Source organism: Sciurus vulgaris (assembly GCF_902686455.1).
Source record: "Sciurus vulgaris genome assembly, chromosome: 14".
NCBI lineage: Eukaryota > Metazoa > Chordata > Mammalia > Rodentia > Sciuridae > Sciurus > Sciurus vulgaris.
The window spans coordinates 77,843,440-77,856,341 of record NC_136475.1 but is presented as its reverse complement, the minus strand read 5'-3'; the positions used below and the strand labels follow the sequence as shown (position 1 = coordinate 77,856,341).

Genomic DNA, 12,902 nt, shown 5'->3' with positions numbered 1-12,902 from the left:
TGATATCCTGTCTCAAACCAATTAACAAAGGACTCACACAATTGGAGTGTTCTCTCCACCTACCCTGATCCCCAACCATGAAAATTCTTCCATTCCTCAGGACCCATCTCAACTGTCATCTGCTTCCTAAGGACTTCATCAGTCCTCAGTTGTGTATCCTGTAGAAAGATAGACTCTATTATAGAATATATACTCTATTGAAATACCTCAGAATGGCAGGTACAGATCTCATCCTCAAACACGGTTGTACACAAAATAAGCACATTTTTACTTCTCCTGGTCCTTCCTTGCTGAGATGCTTCAAGCATTCCTGGTCTCACATGATACTAAAGTTAAGGTGAGAGGCCCTCCAGGAACAGTGGATGTCTGGGCAATGGGCCTCTCTCCCACTTTCCTGACACATCTGGAACTTGGGATGGACTCTGGTGGCGGGCGCGAGAGCCTGTTCGTTCTCAGTTCCTGGCAGGGGAAAGCCGGCGCTAGCTATCCCAGAGTTTCCTAGAGCCTAGCCATCAGTTTTCTCGGCCTCTCCACCTGGGGCTCTCCAACGCTCTGCCCGTCCTGTCAAGTCCCACTCTCTTCTTGGTTCTTTTGCAGATTTTGATTGCCCATTAAACCTAATCACTAGCGACAGGAATACTAGCACTCCTAGGATGAAAGAAGCATTAATTTTCAAATCCTCCCCAGGTGGGAACTATTTCCATTCCATCCTTCTAGCGCCACTGGAAAATCAAGAAAAGTGAAGAGTCAGTGCAGGGGCCTCGGCGAAGCAGGTGCGCGGGAGGACTTAGCGCCGGGTGCTCGCGGCGGGGACTCGGCGCGGCGCGGGCGGAGACTACGAGTCCCAGGCTGCCTCGCGGCGCTGGCGGCGGCAGACGTGGCACCAGGCGCGCCGGCGCCGACCGGAAAGCCGGGAGGTGGCCGGGCGGAGGGCCGGAGCCATGGCGGCCAGGGCTGCAGGCGGGGGTCGCTGGGAGGTGGTGAAGAAGGGCCGGCGGCCTGGGGCCGGCGGCGGCGGTGGCGGCGGTCGAGCCGGCGGCGGGGACCGCCGGGCGCTCGGAGAGGCGAACGGAGTGTGGAAATACGACCTGACCCGTGAGTACTCGCCCGCCGCCGCCCCGGGCCTACCGGGCAGGGGCGCGGGAGCAGCTCCGGGAGCCCGGGCACCAAACTCCGGCGGGCTCACCCTAGGCCACCCTGGCAGACCGCACAAGGGGAGGTGTCTGTCTTCATCGCACTGCTGGGTAAATTGGGGCCCAGCGAAGTCGACAGCTGGCCCAGGATCCCGTGTCCAAGGGAACTGGGATTCAGTCTTCAGCCCCTCAGGTCACGGCACACAACTCTCCGCATTGTCCGGCCCTCGCTGCCCCCTCGGGCAGGTGTCTGAGCGCCCCGCGGAGGCATCCTGAATCTTGCACTGCCCCACCCTTTAAGTAACCAGCAGGTCTGGGAGGGACGGTCGGGAGGCCCACCCGTGAGAGAAAAGACGCGCCACACGCTCAACACCCACCAGGAGTGCACCCGAGGAATGGAGAATACTTGCCACTTGTTGATTGTAGACTTTCCTCTCAGAACAAGGAAGGGAAAAGCCTGAGCTCCCAGACTACTAGCCACACACCAAAGAAGCCTTTCCTCAGTATCCGCGCCTCTACTGGTTTCCCCGTACACTATTAATTTGTCTAATGAAGAACTGGCCGGTCCCTGTGCAAAAGCCCTAGACTGGCGCTGTGATGACCAAAAGCAGCCACCAGGAGGGCTCCCTGCCCTTCTCCTAAGCAACCAGCAAGAAGGGGTTGAGGCGGCCTCCTCCTTGCAGATGAATTAGGTGCTGGTGTTGTACAAGGGACCACCGTTCCTGCAAGGTCCTAGGGACTTAAGTGTGGCCCCTTTCTCTGCCTGTCTTCACCCCAGCTCCAATCCAGACCACAAGCACCCTTTATGAGCGGGGCTTTGAGAAAATCATGAAGCGGCAGAATAAGGAACAGGTTCCACCCCCTGCTGTGGATCCTAAGAAACCTGCCAACAAGAAGCAGCCGAAGAAGGTGGCAACTGTCACCAACCAAAACCAGAAGCAGGGCCGCTTCCGCAGCCTAGAGGAGGCAATGAGAGCTGTGAGTGTCCCTAGACATGAGGTGTGGAAAGATCAGGGGCTTGAAGAGCAGAGAAGATGGGGACAGACAGTTGAGGAACCTGTGGGATTTGGGATACTGTTGGTTAGGAGGAGTTCAGGAAAAGTTGAAAAACCCAAGGAGATGGAATGTTTGCGTTCAAGAATGGAAGGGAAATAGGAAATTTATAGGGAATACCAGGGAGGGGATAGAGAAGCTGATTCTGGTTCCCTCTCCCTTGGAAGCAGTAATCTTAGACTTTCAATCTTGTCCTTGTTTTTTCCCTTTATGGCCTAAGAGCATAGGGCCATGAGATCGGCAGCCTCCGCTGTCCTGGTCCATGCATTTTTGTGCTTGTAACATAATTATGGCATTCCACATACTTATGCTAAAAACAAACCCTTAGTTCTTCCTACCACCACCTCATTCATCCATCCCCCCCCCCCGCCCCCCGCCCTTCTTTTCTTCCACTCCTCACAACTCACCATGGAGGTGTTTATCTTTGGCAGCTGGATGTGGCAGCTCTACAGAGAGAACTGGACAAGAGCCAGAGCGTGTTCGTTGGGAACCCCTCCGTGTGGTTGAAGGACCTGGCCAGCTACCTCAACTACAAGCTCCAGGCTCCTCAGAGTGAACCCACACTCAGCCAACATACTCATGGTTAGTCTTCCCAACTAACTCAGCTCAGACAAAGTCAAGAAAATTCTAAAAGGGCTATTTGTTCATAACAGAGCTTAGTGCCCCACCATCCTGATTCACACTTAGCTATGCAAATGTGTGGGTTTCCTGGGGAGAGGGAGGAACACCAACCTCAGTGCAGGGACCTCTGTTCCCACTCACTGTTCTTAAGGGAGAGCACCAGCATTCTCAGACTGGCAGGGCATTTGGTCCCAACACTCACATAGAGGCCAACGGGCCCCAGATTATCCCTACAGCCTGGTGAGCCGAGAGCTGCGTGGGATCATCCGAGGGCTCCTGGCAAAGGCAGCAGGGTCTTTGGACCTCTTTTTTGACCATTGTCTGTTCACCATGTTGCAAGAGCTCGATAAGACACCAGGTAAGAGGGGCCGAGAAGAGAAGATTTCAGGTTTGGGATGCTACGTAGTGTAACAGTTTAAAACGTGTGTCTCTCCAGGGGAGTCATTACACGGTTACCGCATCTGTATCCAGGCCATTCTGCAAGACAAGCCCAAGATTGCCACCATGAATCTGGGCAAGGTAAGCTTTGGATGGCGTGGGGACACCAGGGCCAGAACTGGAGAGGCTGTTCAGAATCTAATTGTTGGACTGAGTAGGGGGATGGTGGGAGACCCTATAACACCAGGAATGATGTGCTAGTGCTTTCTGATATGCATGAGGATGCACTACTGTCCCTTCCTGTCAGTGGGAAGATTTGGCACAGAGGGTTCTGCAGTTTTCCTAGGTCCAGTCAACCAGGAAGTATCAAAGTGTGGGTGAAGCCCATGCTGTGAATCAGTGCACCATATCGCTATAGTGCTCCACTGTTACTTAGCTGGCTCCTCTCCCAGTTTACGTCTCTCTTCCCATCTTAACTCTGTGGTACCCTGATGATCTCCCCTGTCCCAACCACCCCCCCATCCCTTCTCAGTTCCTGGAACTGCTGAGGTCCCACCAGAACCGGCCCGCAAAATGCCTGACCATCATGTGGGCCCTGGGACAAGCAGGTTTTACCAACCTCACCGAGGGACTGAAAGGTAACAAGGAAATGGGGAAGAATGGGAAGATCTTAGAGCCCAGACACTCTCCTTGGTGTGCCCTGTGTACTGGTCTGAAGCCTCCCCGACCTTTGTCTCTACAGTGTGGCTGGGGATCATGCTGCCTGTGCTGGGCATCAAGTCTCTGTCTCCCTTTGCCATTGCATACCTGGATCGGCTGCTCCTGTGAGTAATGGGGGGACAGCAAGGGGAAGGCCCAGGGTGTCCACAGGAGGCTGTTTCGGCAAAATGGGATGCTGTGATCCTGGTCTCCATAGATGCAAGGAAAATCAGGACAGCTCCTCCCACCTCCAAATGTGATGGTGAGGAAGGAAAGGGAGGGAAACCTTAAGGGCTGGGGGAGGAGTAGTGTTTATGCCCATTTTCCTATATGTTGCCTTAACTAGGGTCAGGGCCAAAACAGCTGGCCTGAGTGGTAGTCCAGCAAGCCCATCTCTTCCTTCCCACTGCCATCCAGGATGCATCCCAACCTCACCAAGGGCTTTGGCATGATTGGCCCCAAGGACTTCTTCCCACTTTTGGACTTTGCCTATATGCCCAACAACTCCCTGTCACCCAGGTAGGTCTGCCCTGGCTCAGCCCTGCTGTAAAGGGATACTAGTTAAAGATCAGGCCCAGACATTATGTTCCCATCCCTTCTCCCCCAGCTGCCCAAGATCTGAGGTTCACAGCCTAGAAGTTCAAGGATGGATTTCAAGGAATCAGTGAACCCCCAAAATTATATAATCCTGAGTGTGATTAGCATGTGGACATTTTCATAAGGAGAGGATCTGTGTCTTTCAACAGATTTTCCAAGAAGTCCCTGATTTAAAAAATTCAGAGCCATTGCAGGATCTTTAGTGACCCCCCCCCTCCCCCCCCCAACCAGGGCATGGGCTCTGAGGCAGGCAAAATGCTCAGTGGCACAGCTCCTTTCACAGCTGTGCCTGGACCTCCTCCCGCCCCTGTGTAGCCTGCAGGAGCAGCTGTGTCAGCTCTACCCCCGACTGAAGGTGCTGGCGTTTGGAGCAAAGCCAGAATCTACCCTACACACCTACTTCCCTTCCTTCCTGTCCAGAGCCACCCCTAACTGTCCACCGGGGATGAAGAAAGAGGTGAGCAACTGGTGGCAGCTGCAGGAGCCCTGTCTGCTGACAAGGGTCCTGTCTTCTTGGAGCCCATTTCCCAGCATTTCCCTAGTTCACTCATCTCCTCTCCATCACATTCTGCCTTTAGGAGCGCAGCTGTTAAAGGGCAGCATATCCAGGCCTGAGGCATCTTTGGTATCCTGTCCCATGTAGAGGACAGTCTCTAACTCAGGAGCCCCACCTCCCCCTGATAGCCTCTTAGAGCTTACAGGAATCTTGATCCTATTTCTGCACTCTTGGGGCGCATGTGTTGCCCAGGTGCCTCTGGATACTCTCCTTCTCCACCATCCCTAACCCCCAGCAGTTTCTCCCTTGTGTCCTCTCTGCAGCTCCTGGGCAGCCTGACTCATTGCCTGACAGTGGACTCCCTCAGCACCAGCATCTGGAGGCAACTGTACACCAAACATCTGTCACAGTCCAGGCAGGTGTGGGTAGGGCTCTGATCCACAGAGAAGCCTCCCAGTTCATGCTTCCCTGCGGGTGGCTGGCCTGTCCTTTTCCTAGAAGAAGGGGGAACATTGGTCTCTGTTCTATAAGCTCATACCACCCAGCTTCAGTGAAATATTGCTGGAGTGGCCTCTAGGGAGCTGCTTCTCTGTGGTTAGAGGGCAGAAGGTCTTTCATCCTGAAGGAGCCAGGGCCATGTGGGGTTACAGGAAGGTGGGAGGGCTGAACGGTCACCTAAATTCAAGGGTGTGCTTTTTCCACAGCCTGCTGTTGGAGCACTTGCTCAAGTCCTGGGAGCGAATTCCCAAGAAGGTAGGGACCTAGGAGGATGTAGCAGGCTGGGCCTCGCCTGGGTTCTGAGTTCACACCCCTCAGCTTCTGTCTTCCTTTCCATATGTGCTTGGCAGGAAAGTGAAACAGGGTGGAGGCTCAGGATTCTCATGGGCTAGATCTCATGTTCTCAGTCCAGCTTTTATCTTAAAGGTACAGAAACCTCTGCAAGAAACCATTCAGTCCTTCAAGCTTACCAACCAGGAGCTGTTAAAGAAGAACGGCAGTAACAACCAGCATGTTATCACCTGTGATATGGCCTGCAAGGTGCTAGCACTCAGACTCTCCAACCAACCAATGGTCCTGCATCTCAGCACTCCCTGGGTTGGACCTGGATCACACCCCTGATCTTGCCCACTTCTTGCCCACATCTTGCCCACTCCACCCCTGCGCCCCATCTTGCCCACTTCACTCCTCCCTTGAGGCTAACATGCAGGCCCTCCTCCTAGAAGGCCTAGAGTCAAGGACCAAACTCTCCCTCTGACCACTGTTTCTTCCCCATTCCCACCAGGGCTTGTTGCAACAGACAAGGGGCCCTCGGCCACCCTGGACCCGGCTATTGCTATTGCTGCTGGTCTTTGCCATAGGTTTCCTGTGTCATGACATCCGGTCACACAACTCTTTTCAGGGTAAGTGGTGATTGACAACCAAGGAAGAGAGAGTATGGTGGGTACAGAGCTAGGTGTGGCACCCCAGGACCTACATTTGTCCTGATGTATTCTCACTGCCACCAAATAAACATTTTTGAGACTGAATTTTCTGTCCACAAATGTGACATTACCACTTCAGAGTGTACTAGGTACTTTGCATATTCATGACATTATTTGACTGTTAACTTCCTTTTAATTCCTGAGGAAATTGAGGCTCAGAAAGATTTAGCTATTACCTTAAGATCATATCTAGCACACAGTGGTACTGCACACCTGTACTCAGTTACTTGTAAGGCTAAGGAAAGGGGAATTGCAAGTTCAAGTCTAGCCCAGGCAACTTAACCAGACCCTGTCTAAAAAAATTAAAATGGGCAAGCTGGGCGTGGTGACACCTGCCTGTAATCCCAGTGACTTGGGAGACTGAGGCAAGAGGATCTCAAGTTTAAGGCCAGCCTCAGCAACTTGGCAAGACCCTGTCTCAACATGAAAAATAAGGGGCGGGGATATAGTCCAGTGGTAGAGCATCCCTGGGTTCAATCCAAACTACTGCCAAAAATAAATAAATAAACAAATAAGCAAGCAAATAAATAAAATCACAGCTAATAAATAGAAGGGCAGGTACTTAGACCTAAGACTTCTTGACACCCAAGTTCAGGATTCCACCCCTCCTGTTCACCTGACCCAGTAGAAGATTGAGCCCTCTCCTCCCTCCAAGCCTGCTCTAGACAGACTAAAGCCAGGTTTGCAACCTCTGAGCACGTGAAGTTCTGCCCCACTGCCTCACCCCTCTGTGCCTGCCCAGGGACCTTTAGTGTCCATCTTCCAAGTTCCTGCCCCTCTCAACTCCCAGCTCACCAGGGGCCTCCTCTCCTCAGCCTCCCTCACTGGCAGGTTGCTTCAGTCATCTGGTTTATTGCCTGCTGGCCAGCAAGTATTTGCCACACTTTACTCCTACAGCCTGCAAGGCTACAGGTGAGCTGCTCCCAGGGAGGACAAAGGAGGGTGTGAGATCTCGAAGGCTTGGGGTTCAGGGTGGTGCAGGTGGCTATTTGGGCATCCACAGTCAATGGGAAGTGCTTATGGTCTTCTTTTCTCAAGACCTCCCTTTCCCCAGCCGTTTTTGAGGAGCTGAACTGGCCTGCAGAAGCTAAGAATCCTCTCATCTCTGTCTTCTCCACAGCTGGCTAGAGGAGACATTGCCAGCCTGTGGCTCCCACCTACTCACCATGGTACAACCCAGTTTGCAGCAGGCCTGGGCCCACACCAATGCCACAGTCAGCTTCCTTTCTGCCCACTGTTCCTCCCACCTTGCCTGGTTCAGTGACAGCTTCACCAGCCTCTCTCAGAGGGTAAGCCAGAAAGAGAGTCAGAAAAGGGCTGGTCTTCCCAAGAGATCTTGGGAAGGGGTGGCCCCATGTGGACAGAATCCTTAGGACCAGGATGCATTGCCCTGGGTGCCCTGACCCCTACCATTCCCCATTGCCTAGCTACAGATGCAGCTTCCAGACACCCTGCACCAGCTGTTCCATTATCTGACGGAGCTGTTCCTGCTTCTCTACCAGAGTGTGCTGCTGCCTCTTTGGCATCTGCTGCTTGAGGCCCTGGCCCGGGCTCAGGAGCACTGCCATGAGGTGTGCAGGTAAGACCTCCACCCAGGGCACGGGGGGCCCTCCCAATGGTCCTAATTTCTGTCCCCAGGGACAGGGCTTCATTTCATTATTCAGTATCACGCTGCCCTGCCCCTTACTCACCCAGGCCCTCTGGAATGAAGGATGTGGGTCTCATCTCTAGCCCTGTGAGTTGACACAGTTGCATGTACACAAACCCCTACCCCTAAAATGTTCTGCTTTTCTCCCAGAGGTGAGTTGACCTGGAACTGCCTGAAGACACAGCTCAACGAGGCTGCCCACTGGACCTGGCTCTGCCTACAGGACATCACTGTGGCTTTCTTGGACTGGGGACTTGCCATGATATCCCAGCAATAGGCCCCACCTTCCTAACCACTGGTTCTATCATGGGCAGGCCATCTGAGACTCTGGAGGGTAGAGGGTGGCTCTGTTTTTATTTGGTGCCTGAGTTCCATCTCCTAGGCAAAGTAGCCAGTTGCTTCTGACCCAGTTCTTCCATCTTTAGTACGGACTGGGCCAGAGATCTTCCAATCTGCTCACAAGTCCACAGGAAGACCCACAGAGCTTCCTGGGAACTATGCAACAGGCCTTCATCCTTGGTCTAGTCACCTATACTACTCTCTTGCCTCCTGCTCCTCCATCTCACTTCTTTAAAGCCCCAAATTCATCTCCAAAGAGATGAGACTGTCAGCAAGTTTACCAGCCTCCTCTTTCCATTATCAGTCAAAACATTAGTCACAGCAGAAAAAGAAAAGGGGCTTCCAGACTGGTCAAGCAGCACAGTGAGCAACAGCAGCTTCACCTCCGCCTGCAATTTGCATGTGCTGTCAGTCTATCTGGGGGCCCAGTGGAAAAGTATCTGACCTCAGAACACCCAGAAGGCCCTTTGAAGTCCATCACCAACCACTCCCATCAGTCCTACATCAACTGTCCATACTCCTTCAGTGCTGGGGGCTCTGCCTCAAAGTTCTCCACTGCCCACCCTACTCTCCACCTGGAAAGCGGAGCCCAGGTAGTTGTGTGCCTTGGGCCCCAAGAACCTTCCATCATCAGCCCATTGAGATAGGAGTCCACATATGGCTCCTGGGTGTACCTACGAGGTGGAATAAAGGACAGAGGTTCGATTTCTAGCTTTCCTCTCTGCATTCTTATACAGGAATTCTCATAGTTGTAGGACAGGACAACAAAATAGTGGTACCCTGCCCTCCTGGGGATTGTAGCCATTGATTATATTTGAGCTTCTGGCAGGGAGACTCTACATCCATCATTCAACAAATCTAGACAGACTTCCTCTTGCTCCCATAACTATATTGTCTGACTTGTCACTGTGATTTATGTCCCAAGATTTGCCTTGATAGCTTGAGCATTTTATGATTGGAAAAGCGGGAACTGGGGAACCCCCCAGGGGAATTCTTGGCCAGTGATTGGGTATGTCCTTTCCTCGCCAGAACCTTGATGTATTAATTGGTTCATTTTATAAGACAGTGAGTGAAAGTATAATGACTTTTAAGAGATAAACCCAGGGTTTATCACCAAAATCCCTTTCTAGAAAGTTTTGGTCTGAAACATAAGTAAAAACCAGGCTCATGTTCATTTCTTACCCCAGGTTTCTTCCTCAATGTCTCAGATCTAAGCAGTGCTTAGAGATCCCATTCTAACTCCACAGGTTGATTTGTTTCCCTGGCACCTTGGCATTCAGCAGGAATGGCAGCCAGTAACCGCTTGCCCTCTTGCATGGTGCCGGTACACCCCCTTGCTTTTCCAGCAGCGAGATTATAAAGTAGCAAGTGTGCAGACACTTGACCCAAAGTGGGCTCGTGAAGACTACAGCACCATACATTTTCACCACATCTTCTCTTGGGAAACAAATAGCCCATGTCAGGCAGACTCCTTGCACACCTAGTGGTAGTTAGCCATGACCATTTTTCCCAGGGAAGAGAAACTACCCAGCAAAGGGACAAGCAAGTGTAGGCTTGCTGGACTGGATTGTTCAAGGGCCCAAGAACCTTGGGCATTTCTAAAATTAGGCACATACAAGTTCCCCAAGAACAGTAAGTGCTTATAACTAGTTGTATTCAAGGTAAGTTGGACTGGGAGGCTGGGTCAGCAACAGCACAAGACAAGTAAGATGACAATCCATACTATGATGACCAGTCTAAGGCTCCTGGCCCAAGTTCTTTGAATTTAGCACTTCAGGATGTCACAAGTGCTGTGCTGATTTCTAATGTATATACTAGTTTTCCCTAGTTGGATTCGTGTAATTTCTGAAACTAGTCCTTGGGTTCAACATTTTTTCATCAGTTTGGATTTAGATTGTTTTGAGTCCCCACAGCCTCTCCAAAGGATGCTGGCACCTTAGTAGGTAGTAGGGCAGTTTTGAGTATGGTTGTCTAGTGATTGCCAACATTTATATGGACCTAAAAATAATACACCTCATTTCTAAACTATCCCATTTTTTTAAGTCTTAAAACAATTCACATGTTCCTTTGTGTGTGTGTGTGTATGTGTGTGTGTGTGTGTGTGTGTGGTCCATAGCTTCAGTTTCTGAGTAGGACAGCCTGATAGGTCACTTAACTTACTACAGACATAATATTGCTGGGCTCACACCTGTGGTGATACAGGTCCATTCTCAAGATTTTGTCCCCACCCCAGAGTGGATTGTTTCCTACAGCAATGAGCATGCCTTCCTTCCTATGCCCAAATGCCCCATTGTCAAATACACAGATGTTTCTGCAGTTGGATGACTTATGAGCATTTTAATAACTCAATAACTCCTAAGGGAGCTGAGATTTAAGTAGATGCTTAAAGTGATCCATCCTCCTACTACATAAGCTTCATGATTCTGTTCCCAAAGGTGCTTGAGGGCATTAAGGGACTTGCTTTTCCCTATGGTATTCCTTTTATACCGGTCACTTTCTGATGCCCTAGATTTAGAAGTATAAAGGAATCTAGAGGGAGCTTCCAGGGTATGGGTGAATATGGAATCTTGAATATTCTGCCTCTTAGTAAAAGTATTTATTTCCAACGTGTCATTAGATGAGTGTTAGCATAATTGTTTAGTATGTTAGCACATACCGATTACTAATTTTTAATAGATTTAACTTTTAATACATAAAAATGAGCAAAAATGGAGGATCCCACCTACCTTCTTCCCTGCCCCCACCCCCCGCCACACAGTCTCCCCACCAACATCCATACCGTTGTGGTACCTGCATGTGTTGGTAATTGATTAACCTACACTGATTCATGGTTACATGATCCAAAGTGCCGGCAATCAGTTAAATACCAATAGACTTATCTAATCAATAAACACAAGAGCCAATACTCTTTTCAAATGGAAGGGGGTGTGATGGACTGGCCATACCAGATCTGGCCTTCAACAAGATGTAGGACCCCACCTTCACCTTTATTTATAGTCCCACAGAGTAAAGGGACCAAGACTGGCAGGGGCTTCCTCTGTGAGGAACAGGATGGAATGGAATTAGGGAAGCCATTTGCTTAGAGAATGAACATTTCTGCAGGGCTGAGCCACCTCTGTATAAGGCCACCTACTCCCCGGCTGTCTGAAACAGTCTCCCATGACCGCCAGTTGCTGGGAGTCAGACCTCTGTATCCCATGGCTCAGCCAAGTCTGATTCTGCTAAACATGGAGGGCTCCCCACAAGGCTGCTGTCACTATCATTAAACGTGTCAACATTCTAGCCTACTGGTTTTCAAAGAGTCTTAAGACCCTTTTGGGGATTCTAAGAATTCAGAATTATTTTCATAAGAAGGTATCATTCACCTTTGTGAGCTCTGTTATGTGTAAAAACAAGTATGAATCAAGGCATTGGCACCAAAGTGAACTAACAGTCATTGTATTCTTCATTCATACCATTTCACATTATTTTTTTAAAAGCCAGTTTCACTTAAGGATGTCCTAGATGAAGTGGTAAACTGTATTCATTTTATTTGTATTAAGTTTTGACATTAGAAGTGTGAGTCCTCCAACTTTGTTCTTTTTCAATATTATTTGACTACTTCGGAGACCTTGAAATTCCTTATGAATTTAAGGATTGTAACTTCCATTTACACAACAAGTCATTGGAATTTTGATAGGGATTGCATTGAACTTACAAATTGATTTGGGTGATATAGTCATTTTAACAGTATTAAGCCTCTTCTTTCATCCACCTGGAATGTGTCTTTGTTTAGGTCTTTTAATTTGTTTTGTATTTGTCCGTATACAACTCTGCCACCTCCCTGTTTATATTTCTTCCAAAGTACTTTTATTTTGGATACTCTCTTAAATGCAGTTGTTTTCTTTTCAGATTATTCATTACCTTTATATAGAAACACACCGTTTATGGTGATGGGGTATACTTTCGTCCTCTGCTACTTTGCCAAATTTGTTTCTTAACTCTAATTTTTTTTTTTTTTTTTGTCAAATTCTTTGGGGTTTTCTATGTATAGGATCATGTCATCTGCAAATGGGGTCATTTTACTTCTTTCTCATTTGAATGCCCTTTTTCTTGATTGGTTGCTCACTAGAACTTGAAGTGTGATGGCGAAAATGGGCATCCTTGTCTTCCTGATCTTAGAGGGAGAATTTTCAGTCTTTCATACTAAGTACGACGCTAGTTGTGGGTTTTTCAAAACTAAGGAAGTTCCCTTCTATTTCTAGTTTTCTGTGTGTTTTTATCATGAAAGGGTGATGGATTTTGCTAAATGCCTTTCTTCATCAACTTAGATGATCATGTATTTTTTCCCTTCATCCTATTGATGCATATTATGCTGATTGATTTTCTTGTCTTGAACACCCTTGCTTTACTTCAATAAACCTCACTAGGTATTGTCCTTATTTTTTTTTTTTTTTCCTGGTACGGAAGATTGAATT

At 49.4% G+C, this 12,902-nt stretch overlaps 1 protein-coding gene across 9 annotated transcripts; it reads left to right on the top strand.

Moving 5' to 3' along the window:
- Positions 1-880: 880 nt before the first annotated feature.
- On the top strand, positions 881-9,279 carry TMEM214 (transmembrane protein 214). Of its 9 annotated transcripts, none has more exons than XR_013759155.1 (17): positions 881-1,095; positions 1,912-2,111; positions 2,618-2,768; positions 3,031-3,165; positions 3,244-3,326; positions 3,718-3,823; positions 3,928-4,009; positions 4,302-4,403; positions 4,797-4,938; positions 5,301-5,396; positions 5,682-5,730; positions 5,888-6,015; positions 6,260-6,377; positions 7,249-7,370; positions 7,579-7,747; positions 7,961-8,037; positions 8,257-8,298. XR_013759155.1 is itself a non-coding variant. In XM_079110580.1 (17 exons), exons 1-17 carry the CDS (start codon positions 942-944, stop codon positions 8,381-8,383), a joined length of 2,016 nt encoding a protein of 671 aa, XP_078966706.1. In that variant the 5' UTR covers positions 888-941; the 3' UTR covers positions 8,384-9,279. The 9 variants fall into 9 exon arrangements, 8 of the variants coding, with proteins under 8 accessions (XP_078966708.1, XP_078966707.1, XP_078966706.1 ...); XM_079110580.1 differs by having other exon boundaries at positions 888-1,095; positions 7,274-7,370; positions 8,257-9,279; XM_079110576.1 differs by having other exon boundaries at positions 888-1,095; positions 7,274-7,370; positions 7,892-8,037; positions 8,257-9,279.
- Positions 9,280-12,902: the final 3,623 nt, after the last annotated feature.